General features: G+C 37.1%; 1 protein-coding gene across 2 annotated transcripts in view; it reads right to left on the bottom strand.

Annotated features, from left to right (window-relative positions):
* pvrl2l (PVR cell adhesion molecule related 2 like) overlaps positions 1-18,220 on the bottom strand; it is a 138,778-nt gene that overhangs the window by 66,238 nt on the left and 54,320 nt on the right. For both annotated transcript variants that reach the window (XM_043237687.1, XM_043237688.1), the window contains exons 2-6: positions 14,478-14,587; positions 12,696-12,939; positions 9,546-9,839; positions 7,423-7,540; positions 4,716-4,864 (exon numbers count right to left, since the gene is read on the bottom strand). In XM_043237687.1, coding sequence (XP_043093622.1) covers positions 4,716-4,864; positions 7,423-7,540; positions 9,546-9,839; positions 12,696-12,939; positions 14,478-14,587 — 915 coding nt within the window. The remainder of the gene's footprint in view (positions 1-4,715; positions 4,865-7,422; positions 7,541-9,545; positions 9,840-12,695; positions 12,940-14,477; positions 14,588-18,220) is intronic.

Raw genomic sequence — 18,220 nt, 5'->3', positions numbered from 1 at the left:
GTTGCTTATTTAAGGAAAGCCCGGTAAATCATTAAATCGGTAGAATCCGGCCGGGTCAACGAGGCAGCCGAAAGCAAGACCCCATGAAAGCCTGATTTCTATTCCTCAATTGATCAAAGAGAAGAAAAAGGCAAGCTGGCGAGCCCTCGTGTTTCCACGGTGCGCTCTGAGGTTTCGGAGCATCTGTAATGAGTCCTAATGATGGACGGGGTGGGCTAAGAGCCAGGTAATCTTGGCAGCCCACTTTTCTGACATTTCCCTGAATGTTAGCAGGGCGATATCTCCTCGCCCTCTTGTAGCCTCCGTCTTTGTCTTGATTTTCTCTTGCTAAGCCGTGGGTGATAAGCTTCAACCAGGTGTCAGTCGACTGAGGTCTTTCTCTCGCCTTATCTCACATGCAGAGTTTCAGACATTGTTTTCACACCGCTAGGCTTAAGGCGCTATAGGTAAGAGCCCTGTAACTGCTCGATATGATAGGAAAAGTCTAAGAGGGAATACATATTATTTCAAGATAAAGTGTGTCATTTGTTTGATATATATATGCAAAGTCAAATAGAAGAAAGATTCAAATGTCAAATTCAAGCGTATTCATAAAGCGTTTTTCACAAGCAAACACCGTTTCAAAGCGGCTTTACAGAATATTGCGATGTTAATGTTTATATTATCTTAATTCCGTCATGTCTTTGTCTCTTTAGCAGATCGAGAGCTGGGTGATAATAGAATTGTGTGTGAATAGAAGTGTGTGACTATGCAAGCTGACATATGCTATATACACTGTGAAAAGGATTTTTTAAAGTTATAAATATAAATAAAGATTACTGGAGTTTAAGAAAACTATTTCCTTATTTCCACTATAAGCAGAAATGTGTACTTTAAATGTCACTTATTTCTATTTTTCTAAACTAATTGTGAAATTTACTAGCAACGTCTAAGAGGAAACGGTTTAGTGTAATGCGTATTGCCTTTTTATGAGTATGCTGTATGCGAGTAAATATATTATAGAAAGTTGGATATATTAGTATATCGATTTCCCTAAAAAGTGGCACTTATGGGAAATTTTTATAATTACACTCTTCATCTTTAAGAATAGACAGTTAAACGTTAAAATCCAGTTCAGTTGAGCCTTAATTTGAAAATCTGGTAGTTACAGACCCAAATCTGATGATCCAAATGGGCAAAATCATGAATGGATGCAGTGAAGTGCTGCAGTCTACAATCAGCTCTGAATGAGCTAATCTTTGGATTCAGAAATTCATTTCACGCTTTCGCTCAATGTCCTTTATGAAAAGACCAGCCATAACTTCCTTTTTCTGCTAGTTTGGTGCTGGTCTTCATGATGAACCAGCGTAGGCATGCCGCAGGGATGATCTGATATTAATATTTAATATCTTGATTCATGAATATTGATTTTATAACGTGATGTACAACTACAATCAGACACTAGCAAACAAGCACTAGCCATTGGATACTGCCAACTTAAGTCTTCTGTTTTGTTTTTTTTGTTTTATTACGTCTGCTGAAACAGGTTGTCTTCGCACTGCGACTAAGAAATTCTCAAAATATAATCACATTGTAAAAAACATTGGTGAGAGAGATTGGTAGAAAAAAAAAAAAAAAAGATTTGCCAAACAAACAGCATGGTCTTTCTTGTTGACAAATGAAGCCTTACTGACCAATGAACATTCAAAACACGCTGGTCTTTTCAGCAGGGACGTGCCTTGTGTTCTGTTTTAAGTTGTGCATGCGCTCACATGTGTGCATGCAAATGTGTGCCTGTGTTTTCTCCAAAAACTGCAGCCACTACCAACCCCAATAAACGGCACCAAACATCGGCCAAGAATTTAAGCAGCTAAATGGCCTCTCAATCCCCCCAATAGAGTCTACAATGAAAGCCTTCAGTTTTCTGCATTAGCTGTCTTAAAATGGCTAGGGAAGGGGAAAGAAATGAGGAAACACTCCTTCTTGGCAAGCTGCATGATTAGTCTGTTAGCTGGCACAAGCGGAGGTCTCCCCCCTTCAAGGCGAGAGGAAAGCGGGGAAAAGAAAAAGAGTGCTTTCTGCTTCCAGAGTATTCTGTCTGGGGATGTTCTTTTTAAAAACAGCCCTCCTTCCTACCGTCTTTTCTCGCTTTTTTTTAATGCAAACACATACAATTTCTTTCTAGCTGGGCCAGTGGACCCACTGGGAACCAGTACAATCCAGCATCCTTCACGTGAACAGTTTTGGGAGCTGGGGGTTTTTAAATTCTTCTTGCGTCAGCACAAGTCTCGCATGCAATCCGCCAAGCTTTGTCACTGTGTGGCATTCGTGTCTGCATTCGTATTAGGCCCTGTTTACACCTGACTTAATGACTTAATTGAAATACACACGGCGCAGCACAATACCAGCATAAATAGCAGATGGGTAAACTAAAAATTGCAGCTGGATAGTGAATAAAACCCAGGTTATTAAGTTTATGACGTTTGCTGGTTTTAGCTGGTCTGCCAACTGGCTTGACTGAAGAGTTTGGGTGGTTTTAGATAATTGGGAGGATGGAAGATAAGCTAGACCAGTTTCAACCAGCTAAGGTTTAGCTATCCCCCCACTCTGACCAACTGAATAAAAAAGAAAAAACTCTCCAAAACCATAAAAACGGACCAAAAACCAGCTTAAACCAGTCTAAGTAGCTTGGCCAAATTGGTTGTTATGATTACCGTTACATCCAAGTACTTGTGGGAAAGCAGCTTAAACCAGGCCTGGCAGTTTGGACAAATTAAGTTTTTCCAGTAAAGGTTTCAAGATGTCACATTCAAGTTGTCAAGTATTTGAAGAAACAGAGGAGGTCTGCAAACCGGTTTGGCTTGTCAGTTTGATGGTCTAAGAAGGGTTTTGGACACTTTTCAGCTAGACCAACCAGCAAAACCACAGCTTGACCATTTTGGGTAAACCATTTGGGTGGTTCTTTCCTTTTCTCCTCTTCTCTGGACCCACTGCTCTGCACATTTCGCATGTCTCCCTTATCTGACACGCTCATTTCAGTTCATGGAGCCCTTTCCTAATGAGCTGATGATCTGCATCAGCTGTGTAAATTTGGGAGACACAAATGTGCAGAGCTGTGGGTCCCCAGGAACAGGTTTTAAAACCACTGATCTAGACCAATTTAAACCAGTCGATATTTAGCTAGTCCCCAAGCATCATATGCTACTGTTTAGCTGTTTAGTCTAACGGACGTCCAACCCTGACCGGCTGTCCCAAACCCCTCTAAAACCCCTCTTGACCGCTTTGGGAGACCATCTAGACTAATTTAAATCAGCCAAGGATTTGCTACTTGCTGGTTAAATTGGTCAATTTTGCAGGGGGTTTTGATACTTTTCAGACTTTCAGGGTGGGAGGTGATTTGGATCGACCGGATAAACACCAGCTTGCAATGTTGGCTAGGCCGTCTTAAATCAGCCCCTACTTTAGGTTGGTTTAAGCAGCTTGTTTTTCAGCAGGGTCTGCATGATTGATCATCGCTGTCTCAAGTACTAAATTACTTTGTGTATTAAAGAAAAGTATCAAAGATTACACATACTGATGAGTAATTCTCTGCCACAGGCACATTTCACTCAAATTCGATCATATGAAATTCAATCTCACACACACACACACCAAAACAGCTCGCCTACCCTGATGAAAAGAGCTGCTAGACCAGTACTAACCAGCAGACACCAACCAGCATGGAAATTGCTGGCCTTTTAAGCTGGGCTGCGCGAAACAAGATCATTGACAATGCAGCGACAATCCACTGTGATGCACGTCAGCGGTAAGAATGCATCGAGAAGTGATTGTACGTGAATGTTTCTTTAAGCACCAGGCATGATAAAACTCTCCCCTATAATACTGATGTGAAAAGAGAGGGAAAAAAAACACATTAGAACAACATCCCACACTTTCTTGCTACAGAGCGCCTACAAAGAGCCTTTGTTCTCCCACAAGACAATTGAAATTTCCAAAAGGATTCCCACGGATTCTAAATGCAGCTCTTGCGCTTGCCTTGGCATGAGAAAGTGCCAAAAGCACAGTGGCTCGCGGGCCTACACGTGTCCATTTAGCCAAACAGCCGCTCCGTAGCTGATCAACAATGGGTAACGTTTCAAGAAACGTACCATCGAGATGGTCTTGTGCATCGACAATTAAAAAAAAAAAGTTAAGAGTGCATTTCGGCACAACAAAGCTGTAGGAAAAGAAACCCATGCACAGGAACAGAGAGGAAAAGGACAATAGCGATACGTTTTTTTCTGTTAAGAGAGGTTAAAGACACAACAGAACTGTGCTGTTAGGTATGGTGAAGAGGGAAAAGAAAACAACAAGTGAAAGGAAGAAATTAAAAGCAACCCGGCAAACTGGCTCACACCAAGTGACTCCACATAGAACAAAGACTTCTGGAGAAAATCTCACAAAATTGGGTTAGGCAGGCCAACTAGAAACCCAACCACCAAGTAAGAGTCTGGCTTCTGAAGCCCACCCACATTAGAGAAGCGTACATGTGTCTGTGGTAGTAAGGAGAAACCCTTCCCTTGTTGTGTGTGTTTTTCTAAGTGCGAGGGAGGTGCCGTGAAACACCGCGTCCTAACCAGGCACGAAGGCTTCAGCTCACTTGAGCATGCCTGGTTTGGGCGCTGTACTTGAGATGAGAAGTGTATTGACTGTTTGCTTCAAGAGTGCACGTGTCATTCCTGCGTGGCGCTACTCACCGATGACCGTGGCGGCCAGCTCTTTCTTGCCAGAGCCCAGACTGTTCTTCACCTCGCATACGAAAGTGGTGTTCACCGCTTCGTCCACCTTCCTCACCAGCAGCCGGTTCTGATCCACTCGCACCGAAGGCGGTAACTGACCCGACGAGCTGAAGAACCATTGACAGAGAAAAGAGCATTTGTACCTAGTCTTTGAAACCAGGCTGGCTTAACCGTTGTCTAGTTTTATGTATGGCAGTCAGGTTTTAACCCTTTCCCCGCCACTGACAATATTCCAGCGTTTTCCCAGTAGTAGGCACTATATATACACAAACATTAAGTATAGATGCATACATAAATATGTAATAAACATCGGGATCAATTCATAAAACAAGTTTACCAAATATGTAATGTAGTTTTTGTTTATATATAAAGGTGTGTGTGTGCTGAGTATATTTACTATTTATATGTAAATGCACACACATTTATGTACATATATAAAAATATATATAATGGTATGTTTGTATATTAAATATTTATATATATTATAAATTATATGAATATAAATATAAAATGTTAGTATTTTCAAAATATATATATGGATGCAATTAAAGTGGTTATCAAACATTAAACAGAATATAAATCTAAACCGGAAGACATCTCGACCCAGGAAGTGCAAGCCTTAGAAGTGTTAATGTTTGCAATATACTCCATCTATGCTTTGATCATCAATCCAGACATGATTTTCTGTTGCTTTTTTACATTAAACTTACCCAAATTCAATTGTTTATAAAAAATGAATGCTGGAATAAAGCTTTTTTTTTTTAAAGCAGAGGCTCTGTTCTGTCTTTGACATATTGCATGTTCAGATATTCACACAACAAAATATTCTGTCTGCTATGAAAATTTTGTGAAAATTCTAGTAGTAACAAGAAACTGGTAGTGAAAGATTTAATATTATTAAATCGCTTTCCATTGACATTAGAGTTACACACAAGGCTTTGTTAAAGTATTAATCCTAGTCTTTTTATGCATTTCCTATTTACTTTTACATATAAGAACTTTAAGTAGATTATTTTATTTTCTGATTGCTTTCAGCTTGTGAACCCCAATCGACAGCTGAAAAGGAAACCAAGGTCTGCAGACACAGATTGAGGTCAAACTGATGTAAAGTTCTTATGTATATAAATGTATTTCATTTCACAATAAAACTCTGACACGGTAAACTGAATTAAATGCAAATAAATCACTAAATGCATCGCTATTTATTTATATTTATAATTACAAAAATGCATTTTACAAAAAAATGCAACCATATTTCTCTAAATGTATTGTTATGCATGTTTGGAGACATTAGATTGCGTTATACAATGAGTGGAAAATAATGACTGCTTGTGTTTTTTGTGTGTGTGTGCCGTTTTTTACGCCACTTTAATGTATACCATTATAATTAGGCCTACTCCATTTAAAGAAGTGCCCGTTAAATCCGTAAGTGTTGCATATTTGTCAACCAACTTCAATCCCTGCAATCAAACTGCTACATCCAAGTGTCTTTCTCCCAATAAGTCTTGCTAATAAATGTTGTCTCTCGATGTGTATCGATTTATGTTCTTCTTTGTTTTGGTGAGAAAATGAAGTTGAACCAGTGAAGCGTTAATAGGCTGCTGTTGCTTTATACCACAGGCAGAGATGCTTCCTCAATTCACAGCCAATTAGCCTGTGGCTGTTAGCAGCGAAACTGCCATATTTGACTTTGTTTCAGTCATATCGGAGATGGAACAACAGCACATAAATATAAATATGAAATATGGATTCTCTTCAGACTAAATTAATAGCAATGCTATCGAAAACAGAATGAAGAAAGCTTATATTGTTTCCTACGCTTTTTGATAAAACTACTCGTGATTTTTGTTTTACAGAAGGAAATATTTAGCATATTTAGGCAAGCTATTTTATATATGAAGAGCTTTCCAATTAATTCCAATTAATCTCAAATTGTTGGATTATTTTGAGGTTAGAAATAGCTTTATAAAGGAGCCAACTCACAATAAACACAATAAAACAATAAAAACATGTTGGCATAATCATAGACAATGATTGTAATGATCATATCAATGTTTTACTGAAAAAAATCTGTTTTTGCAAATAAATCTTACGATAGATTAAAATTAATGCCATTCTTTTAAAACGTTCTATTCTTTAAAGAGCATATTTAAAAAAATGTTTCCACAAAAATATTAAGCAGCACAACTGTTTTTAACTGATGATTATAAAATATGTTTGTTTGTTTTTTAATTAGCATATTAGACTAATAGACTTGACTGGAGTAACGGTGCAAAAAATTCTGCTTTGCATCAGAGAAATAAATTGCTTTCTAAAATATATTGAAATAGAGGACAGCTATTTTTAAATTGCAATATTATTATTTCAATGTTTATTTTGAATCAAATTAATGAATCCTTGGTGAGACTTCTTAGCAGTAGAGTACAATTGGGAGAAAAAAAAAATAGTTTGCTCTAGTCCTTCGCTCGTTGTTAATAAGTGATATTATAGCACTGCATGATGAAGAGATCATTTGAATGTATTTCACTGCATCGTGAACGGCTTCAACAGCATTCGGGCTCTCACTCAAACCTGACACCGTCAGTCAAGAGATAGACGTGTCTCAAGCAGACAAAATAAGGGTTTGGATGGAGTAAGGGGAAGATTTGATAATAGAGGAACTCACGCCGTCCAGGTAACAACAGTGGGTGGAGGATTGGCGTCAGCTTGGCAGGTCAAAACGGCATCGGTCCGACCCATATACCAGTTATTGTCATAGCCTTCTATTGTCACAGTGGGTGGATCTAGAAAAGAGAGAGAGAGAGAGAGACATCCATCTGTAAATCCTGCACTGAAAGCGCAGTTCAAAGGCTGGTTTTCTGTGTTCAGGGGTGGGAAGAGAAGATACAAGTTTGCTGAAGGTGGCACTGCCCTATAGACTCTCAAAGTGCTTTGACACGCTGGAGAAATGCAAGAGAATGAAAGTGCAAGAGGTGAGGATGTTCCAACAGCGACGTTTATAAAAGGAAACGGTGAAGTTGCAAATCTCTGACATCCTCAAACATTCCAGCTCAGCTATGCAAACACAGACACCTCAAACACTCTGTAAATAGCTTTCATGAAAAAAAAAAAAAAAAAAAAAAAGCGAACAATGTGTTGAGGCTGACATGTGATGTGAGGCAGAGGCGAAGATGCTTAAATGCATTTTTTGATGAAACGTGGGGTGGGTGAGGGAGGAAAGGTGTTCTGAGCGAACGATACGGGAGGGATTATGAGTTCACGTGTGTGCCACCGACAACGCACTTCTTTAAAGGATTAGTTCGACCAGAAATGAAAGTTCTGTCCTGGTTTACTCGCGTTCCGAAATCGTATGACGTTCGTTGTTGCGTGAAACACTACAAGAGAAGTTTTGAATAATCTGCCGGTCGGCTTTTCTTTTCAATTACGGTACAATGAGCGGGAACTAAAGCTTTCGAGCTACAAAATAGGACACAAAAGTGCCATAAAAAGCCTCGGGAAATCGTAAGGTGGCTTTGTGAGTAACGGAGAAAAAAAAAAAAATTGGAGTCGATTATTGATTGATAATCTTCCCCTCCAGTGAACTACTAGCCGGCAGAGAGATCATTGAGCGAGTGAAAGCCAATCACAAATGAATCATTCAGAGCAGGGTTGTGCTGCCAAAAGCACTGCAAGCCTAAGCAGGCTGCTTTTACTTTAACTGAAATAAAATAGAAAGATAACACTTTAGAATAGATAATACTAGTCAGCTATTAAACATGACTTTTCCCTCAATAAATTCGTAATTTGCTGCTTATTAATAGTTAGTAAGGTAGGTGTTATGTTTGAGTATTGGGTAAGATTAGGGATGTAGAATAAGGTCGTGCAGAATAAGGCATTAATGTGCGCACGTTTATTACTGATAAATGGCTAATATTCCAGTCAAATGCACGCTAATAAGCAACTAATAGGTGCAACCTTAAAAAAAGAGCTTTACCAAAAGAACAAAACATTAAAAAAGAAAAACTCATTTATTTTATTAACTTGTACTATTAAAATCGGTTAAACCTGACATGATACAATAAACAAAAAATAATAATATAAGCAACATTTAATCATTTATTTTTTTTATGACTTATTTTTTGAAGACTGATCAAAAATAAAAACAAAAAAAGCTATTAGTAATACTTTACATTTTTGTTAACATTATTTATGAGCAACATAGTCATTACATATATTACTATTTTGTTAATGTCAAAAAGCCATACACTGTTAGTTCATGTTAGTTCACAGTGCATTCATGTTAACAAGCACAACTTATGATTTTAATAATGCATTAGTAAACGCTGAAATTAAATGACTAAAATGAATAATAGAAGTATTGTTTACTCGTTGATCATGTTAACTAATGTTAATGAACCTTATTGTAAAGTGTTACACAGTTATTAATAAAAAACAATTATCAAAAAAAGAAAAGATAAAACTAATTAAAAAAAGTTGCACTAAAAGGTCTCTACAGTCTACGGGCCACTGCTTTTGAAAAAGGCAGCTGTTTTCTGAGAACTGGATCAGATTCAATGAAAATATATGATTAAAAAAAAAAAAAAAAAGATGTACTAATCATTGCTACTTATTTTTATTTTGCCATATTAGAGCTTGGTAGCCCTGAAGGCCCGCATTTTATTATACTGAAAAAACCAGGGTTTTCTTTAGAAATTCTTTGAGTGCCATAGAAGCAAGCATGGACTTGAAATAAATGCAGTATATGTATGTGTATGTGTATATGTGTGTGTGTGTGTGTGTGTATCTTACACTCCACCACCAGCTTCAGCGGGAAGGGTCTGGGTTCGGTCTGCGTCCTCTGGTTCACCAAGCAGGTGATTTCTTTTCCGTTTTCAGCAGCTGTGGGGATCATCCGATACTCGCTCTTCACGGTCACCGTCCCGTCTCTCTCGGGCACCGAGGTGTGGTTATAGCGGCCGGCGATGGTTGTGATCCAGGAGATTGTTGCTTCGGGTTTCCCTTGGGCTGCTTCACACCTGGCCACGACCACCTCAGAAGAGCCAGCTTGCACCGGGATAGCAATAGCAGAGTTCCTGGGTTTGGCTGACGGAGGAAAAAAAATAAATAAATAAAGTTTATGACTTTGCTGTTCAACAGCCTTTTTTTTCCTTTTTTAAATCAATCAAGTGGCCCTTGAGCTAAAAGACGCACAGCAAAGCTGCTCAGTACTCAGACCTGTTATTGACTTCTATTAATGGAATAATATAAGTCAGCCAGTCATTATCTACAAAAAATGACAGGATGCTTCAAACATTCTGCACAGCCACTTATTACACATCTACTTACTAAATAAAAAACAAATGGACATGAAATATTGATTGATTACTGGAGAAGAAAGAGCACAGAGTGATATGAGAGACATGAAACTAGCACACTTATGTAGGAAACTAGATGCCTGGGACAATCTGGGACGGTCAATTATACAGGTCATATACAGAAATGTTATAAACCACAGAACCGAGTAGAATCGAGCTTATCAGAGAGCCATAATAATGTCTGAGAGGGGCTTTTCAATGCAGTACTGACAACTACAGACCTGCCCGGCAACAACGAGATCAAGTATTAAAGACAAATGCAACCAAATGTTTATGAATCTGTCATTGTTCATCACAGGTGGTCATTTGTTTAGAAATTTGTGACATTTAATGAAAGCAAATGATACAATTGCTGAAATGAAAATACATTTTTATGTACTTGTTGTCTCTGTTCAATAATTTTAACCAATTTTTTTTCATGAAATTAATATGGCATATACACACACACATATATATACATATATATATATATATATATATATATATATATATATATATATATATATATATATATATATATATATATATATATATATATATATATATATATATATATATATATATATATATAAATATATATATATATATATAATATATATATATATATATATATATATATATATATATATATATATATATATATATATGTGTATATGTGTATATATATATATATATGTATATATATATATGTATATATATATATATATATATATATATATATATATATATATATATATATATATATATATATATATATATATATATATATATATATATATATATATATTTATATATATATATATATATATATATATATATATATATATATATATATATGTGTATATATATATATATATATACACACACACACACACACACACACATACACAGACACACACACCCGGTAACAATTGCACAGGCACACAAACTACTAAAGAGACATGTCCAAACATAGTTAAAAGCAAGAGTTAACAATCAAGCTAAAGAGAGAGGTTAACAATGATAGAGGAGCACTGAGTTAATGCGCTTTGTGTACTCAGGGATAAACAGTGAAAGACGCTTGAACACAGCCAACATGGGCAGCACTGATTCATAGCATCACCCGGTCTCTGATGATAGCATTAGCTTAGTCATTCAAATGATGAATCAGGTTAATGGGCGACATTAGCGTTAAAGCAGACAGCAGAAACGCTACCGTGAGTACAGCTCATGTAGTTTAGCACGACTAGCGCTATCCTAAGATTTCAGTCCGAGCATCAACCATGAGGTTTGTCGCCTATTTGATCGATTTTTGTTGGCAATATAAACGTAGGAGTGATTGTAAATATTGCTTTGATTTTAATGTGCTAATTATTTGGCCATTAAGTTTCCTAAAGACTGTGCCAGTAGGCTAATTTCACGCTCTCTGCTCATGTCAAGACTCGCGAGTGTGAGAGCAGAGCTATTTTAAGAGCATCTCTGATTTTAACCTCAACTGCAAAAATAGCAATTGATTCATGATTTGATTCATTTCCTTGAATCAGTTATTTTAAAGCAATCGGCTGATTGGTTTGATTGGTTCGAGTCATCATTTGGTGTTTTACATGCCTTCATATCGTCATTTGTTATTAGAGTGAACTTCCTGGAAGCACTGTGGTGACTACGGATGTGCAATGAATCGTATTTTAATCGTGATCACGATTTCCACTTAGCATAATCGTTCGCAATATTTGCCTGCTGGTTAATTATCCTGAAAACATTTTTTATTGCATGTTGTATTGGTAACAAACCTTTATGAACTTTTGTGGTTGCGGTTGCCAAATTTGAAGAGTCTAAATCCCCCAATTATAAATCAGTTGGTCAAAGATGAGACATCCTCTTTAAAAGTACAAATTAAATTCATTTTGATTTTTTATACATAGAAATAAATGAAAGCAAAATGCCACCTTTCAATGTTTCGAATACTTTTTGTAAAAATAAGATATTAAAATTTTGGTGAAATCATGTATCATTGAGGACAACAAATATAATTCTCTAAATAAAAAACATGCATTCTAACCTGTACTTAAAATATATACACATGTACTGCATTTTATTATATTTTAAATAAATAAAATCTTTTTGCTGACAAATGGGTAAAACATATTGGTTTAAAGGATTGGCAAAGATTGGTATATTGTATATTGTTTTATGTTTTATTGTTTAAAATGTCTTAGAATTCAATGTAATGGTAGTTTTTGCTGCATTAAACGTTTATTGTTATGATGCGCGAACACAATACATTTTCTGCCCAGTGGTTGGCTTAATCCTCCCAACCTGGCAACCACACGTTTGAGCTTTCTCTACATTGCTGCAAAAGCACTGAGTTGGAATTAGTCGGAGTATATTCTGCTCAAATTATTGTTTTAAGGCTAAAAGCAAACCACGCATGCTGACGCTTTCCTGTTTAGTGCTTATGTGAAAGTGCATTAATTCTGATTGCACGTAAAAAGCAAAAAATGCAAAGCCGGTTGTATAGTTGTGCAAAACAACCACGATCAATCGTTTAGCCACTCTCGGGGCAGCCCTAATAGCGCGTCTATAAATAAACAAGCGTGTTACTTACCCAGCATGATAAGAGTGGTAGTCCCCTGCTCGTTTCCACTGGGGTAAGTGGCGTACTCGCAGATGTACCTGCCAGCATCAGCCATCCTCAGTTTGTCGATCTTAATGGAAGGGTTCTCCAGGGAGCCCTGAGTGAACGATACTCGGCCTTCAAAATCTTTATTTGGGAAGCTGGCTCCATATAGAGGGTGGAACACAGCAATGTTGTGCCTGTCACCCTCCACACGCTCAAACATCCACGAAACCTGCAAACCAGAGAAAGAGGGAATCAAACCTCACTTCTTTAATCACTGGACTAAAACACTGCACAACTACTGGGTCTGTGCTGAGCTAACACTCTAGCTCACATATGCTCAACACCTACAGGTGCTTTATGGATTGAAAATATTTAGCTTTCACGTGATACTGTGGTTGAGAACTCTCCGTGTTTAAATGCCACCCAAGTATCTTTATCAAGCAGGCAGACGGATTCTACGGAAAACTGTGATCATTCAAAACTGCTGACAACCTTGAAAGCATTGGTTTAGAAAGAATTCAAAAGTATAATCAAAATCATGTTTTGCGCCTACAGTATATGCCATCATTTCTTTGCTATTAATAATCCAGTGAGAATTTTTCAAGAGGTCTGACAACAACCAGCGCTCCACAGAGATTTGATCTCACCATCATCATCATCATCATCATCATCATCCAGACTGTCTGGAATGACATGAAGAAACAGAACAAAATGACACAGACTAAATCCAGAAAAACTGTGCCAACGTCTCCCAGAGACTTCAAGAAACCTACCTGCAAAGCTACAGTACTCTTAAAATAGTATTGTTAGGAGCTTGTGTAAAAATGCTCTAAAATGAGGATGATTTTAAAAATAATGTCATAAATAGATTTTTATTAAGCAATTAACTTGCATTAACCAAATTAAATCAAATTTTGGCATTAGCATCCTTTCTGGTAGATTTTCAGGTAGGTTTCTTGAAGCAAATATATGTCCCTGGACCATAAAGGCCAGTCATAAAGGCCCTTTTATTAAAGTAAAAGAAAAAAATCACCTGAAAGCTGAATAAACAAGCTTTCTATTGATGTATGGTTTATTAGGATTGTACAATAATGGAGATTTTAAAACCTGGACTCCGGGGCAAAAATACTACATTAATAAAGAACAAAAAAAATCAGATTTTAAGTTGTCCAAATAATGTTCTAATCTATGCATATTACAAATCCAAAATACGTTTTGGTATTTTTACGGCATAACATTTACAAAATCTCTCCATGGAACATGATCTTTACTATCATAAAGTTTTTATGCATAGATTATTTTGGCCCATGAAATGTATTGTTGGCTATTGCTACAAATACACCCCAGCGACTTAAGATTTTGTGCGTCAGGGTCACATATTGTTAAATTATTGTTAATAAGTTAAATCGTATACATTTAATTTCCATCGTTTCACAAAACATCGGTAGCAGCACAACTGTTTTGAACATTGCTAATAGTGATAAATGTTTCTAAAGCAGCAAATCTGCATATTAGAGAGATTTGTGAAGGGTCATGTGCCGCTGAAGACTGGGGTAATGATGCTGAAAATTCAGCAACACAGAATACAGTCATTTTAAATGATAATATTTCTACTGTATTTCCAAACAAATAACCGCATCCCTGGTGAGCGTAAGAGCCTTTCTTACAACCCCAATGCTTTGAATATTTCATGCACCACAATTTGTTGATGTATCAACGAATGGGAATTTTTGAGACTTGGAGCTAATCGAGAAAACCTGGTCTCACCTGTGTGAGTTTGGTGCTTCCGCTGTTGGTGAACTCGCAGCGCAGATTGACAGATCCATTTGGATACGCAGTGACCTCAGGTTCCACGCGAACGCGCTGACTCCAGACCGCTGCCAAAGAGGGAAGAGGGAAACATTAGACCGGCCCGTTATCGCAGCCTCCATCAAAATTTCTCAAATGAAATCCAGACATCAGGCTAATAAGAAACACACCAAAGTGACTCGCGTTATATTCCCGGACCTGAGCTTCCTCCGGGAAAAAAAGAGCAGTTTCAGACTGATTAGAGCGCAGTGGCTTCATATCTATCGACTGAATGTGCAGACTGTCTCAGCATGAGACTTATCTTGCTTTGATTGCCCATAATTAAAGAAAAAAAACACAACTTTGAGCTCTCTCATCATCGCAGCATCAATCTACATGATCACGGATATGGATCAGAGTTGGGTTGAACAAATGCATCTGGATGAGAAGCATTATTAAAGTCAATATGAAACGTTTTACTCTCATGATGCAACACGTTCCCAAGTGAAACAGGATATTCGATGAAACAAGGAGGGTTGCAGTTCATTTTATCTGCCGATATATGATTGGATATTTTTATTTGGAATAATGTGCGCTAATGAATTGATCATAATAAGACCAGGAAAATGTATTAAAGTAGAGGGTTTTTTTTGTTTGTTTGTTTTTTTAATGAAATGGTCCGTTTTTAAAGCCTTTATTATAAATAAATAAATTAAAAAAATTATAAAAATAGACACATCAGGCTTTAGTATAATATTGCATAAAAATGCAATCTGGTGCATAGTCATTGGCCCAAAGATGAAATTCTGATTGCTTGCAATTTAAATGACATCTTTACATAGATCTTTATTACAGTATAGCAGACATAAAATGCAGCTCTATCAATAAAATGTTAGTCAGATGACTGTAAAAGTTTCAAAACATAATGCAATGCAGTGCAATGATGATTGAGAGATGAACACAAGCAAAACCTTGATGATCACGCTCACATTTTAACATGAAATTTCTAATAAAAAGTATGGAAAGTTGTAAACCTGAGTTGCACCAGTAAATGTTCATCTAAAAATATTACTAACAATAAAAAATGACTGTGTTTTCCTCATAAAAATCAGTTAAGATTTCAAAGCTAAACGATGAAGATTTTACTGCATAAACTCCATGACTAATCTTTCTGCTTTTGGGGGAGATAAAAGAATCGTTTAGATCTCTATTATGTGCTAAAGTCCTCATATTAGTATGAAAAGAATCTTAAGTGTTTTTGCTTGTGTGCGATATAGGCTAATTAGTCTTAACTTTCTCAGCATCGCCACCGAACACATCTCTCAGCAAATAACAGATGGATTCTGCAAACTGAAAATTACATTACACACTTGACTTGGACGTAATTAAGTGCATAAACGATTAAAAATCATCCAAATAATGTTAATGCTGCCTTTTAAACTGTATCACGTCCTTGAACAAAACAGTCGCTATATTGTAACGGGAGGTTAAAGCCTATAAAAGAAAATAACTGCACATTTATTACAAAAACAAACCTGCGATTCTATATTCTATAATACTCAGTCCCTGCCTCGCACTGATGATAAACTCCAAGCGCATTGCGGTGCAATTCGTGACTCTTTCAAAGAAATACCTCCGTTGACCCGGCTGCCATGATCCCAGACGGTGATCTTTGTGTCGGCGCAGCATTCGCTTATGGAAGGCCGCAAAGTTCAAGTTTTTCAAAACTCGCTGGCTTTCTTTCCGCTTTCACGTTTTCTCACTCGGCCCGTACACAAAAGGCAAGAGTAAAATAAACAAGCCGTGTTTTGGCTCAACTACTCGGCCGACTCCAGCGAGCTCCTGCGGAGACAGAAGCGAGAGACCTCCAGCTCAGAGCTCCAGGAGTCAAAGGCCAGCGAGCAGCGTGAGAGCTGCTCCATATATACTGATGGAATAAGGAATGGCTCAGTGCACGAAACACACACACACACACACACACGCATTGACGAAACAGCTGCTTTCGACAAGCTGCAGATACATCAGCGTGCTCAAACACTCCAAACACAGACCTCAAATTGCATGCACCCCGGAGAGGATTAAATCCATCAAATGCAGGGTTGCGGCCACATAAAATCATACATAAACAGAGCTTGATTCGGTTATAGAAACGCAAAGGCATTGTCCTCTTACGCCACAGAACCATTCACCGCATTGAAAAAGATCCAACTCGGTTTACGTTGCACAAAGGCATTAAATCGATTTGACCTCAGGATGGTAAGCCTCCTATAAATCGGATCCGTTCGCCAACACCGACTGAAAAGTATACGACACACTGTAGAGGATGCCAAATACTTGAACAGCACTGTAATGTGTCTTTATTAAAAGTCCCTGAGGCTCTGTGACACAAGCCTGATTTCAATGCATGATTGTGTCTTAAGAACTTAAGAGTGCATCAAAAGAGCTGCTATAGATCATTTGCTTGACACTAAAAATGGAAAACTTCATGCATTCTGGCAGTTCATTTACATGACAAAGGTGTTTTGGAGGCCTGAAATTGCAAGCGTTTGAAAACGGATTTCAAAGTGCAAGTTTTCGAAAACAATACAGTTATTGTCTCCATGTAAATGGAAAAATATTTGTGAACTGAAAATGGGAAAATGTGAAATTTTGTACAAAAAAAAGTGACGTCGCCAACTCCTGGCCTGGCGTGCATAATACAGCATGTTCTGTATCTGTGTGAATCTTTTTAACCAACACTATCGCCTGCGTGTGCTACTTTTTCAAAATGCAAAAGGTAAAACTAATTAGTTTTTTTTAGGTACAAACATATCTTTAGTCAACTGCCGACACAGTGCGACAACTTGCTTGGACACTTGATGCTAGCTAAATTGACATGTTTATAGCTAGCTCAATTACCTGAATAACACTGCATGTGGTTTAAAGGCACAGATTCTTCTATAGACGCCTCATTAAGCATTCTAATGATGTTTCTATCTGCCAAAATAATGCAAGAACGCATGACGGATCAAAAACGAACTTCACACAAAGACAAAAAACAGCTACAAAAGCAACGCTCGTGCTAATGTTTACCACAGCACCCCTTGTGGCACAGTGTCACATGTTTACAAAGCCCCCGGTGCACAAAAATCAAGCTTACACGGCTAAAAGAAAATAAAAAAAACAATTGTGAAAGCGGTTTCAGGCAATAATGTGTACTCATACTGTTATAAAAGATTTCATAAACGCTGTTTCTGCTAACTTTGTTCATCAAAGGAAATTGATAAGGCCATGTGACACTAGTAATGCTGAAAATTCAGTTTTGCATCACAGAAATAAATCACACACACACATATATATATATATATATATGGGTAGTTGATATAATTTGTGTCCTATGGTGTGACATAGCAAGAACGTAGAAAGAAAGATACAAGATACATATAAATAACATGAGGAAAATCTTCATGTCTCTTCATTCTTGAGAGTTAGAAATAGCATGAAAGGTTTATCTCTTTACCATTGATACGTCAACTACTCATATTTAGTTAGAAAATGGCTATTTTAAATTGTAACATTATATTTCACAATGCAGCTTTGGTGAGAAAGTCTACAAAATGAGACGTCTAAAAAACAATAAAAAAAAAAAGGCAAAATAAAAGTTAAGTTTTTTTGTTACATAGAAGACTTCATTTACTGCTACTCTCACCTAAACCTTCTAAATACTAGTCTCCGTCAACAAG

This window comes from Puntigrus tetrazona, chromosome 4, assembly GCF_018831695.1.
Source record: "Puntigrus tetrazona isolate hp1 chromosome 4, ASM1883169v1, whole genome shotgun sequence".
Classification (NCBI taxonomy): Eukaryota; Metazoa; Chordata; class Actinopteri; order Cypriniformes; family Cyprinidae; genus Puntigrus; species Puntigrus tetrazona.
The sequence above is the reverse complement of the archived record's forward strand: the minus strand, read 5'-3'. Positions and strand labels throughout refer to the sequence as shown.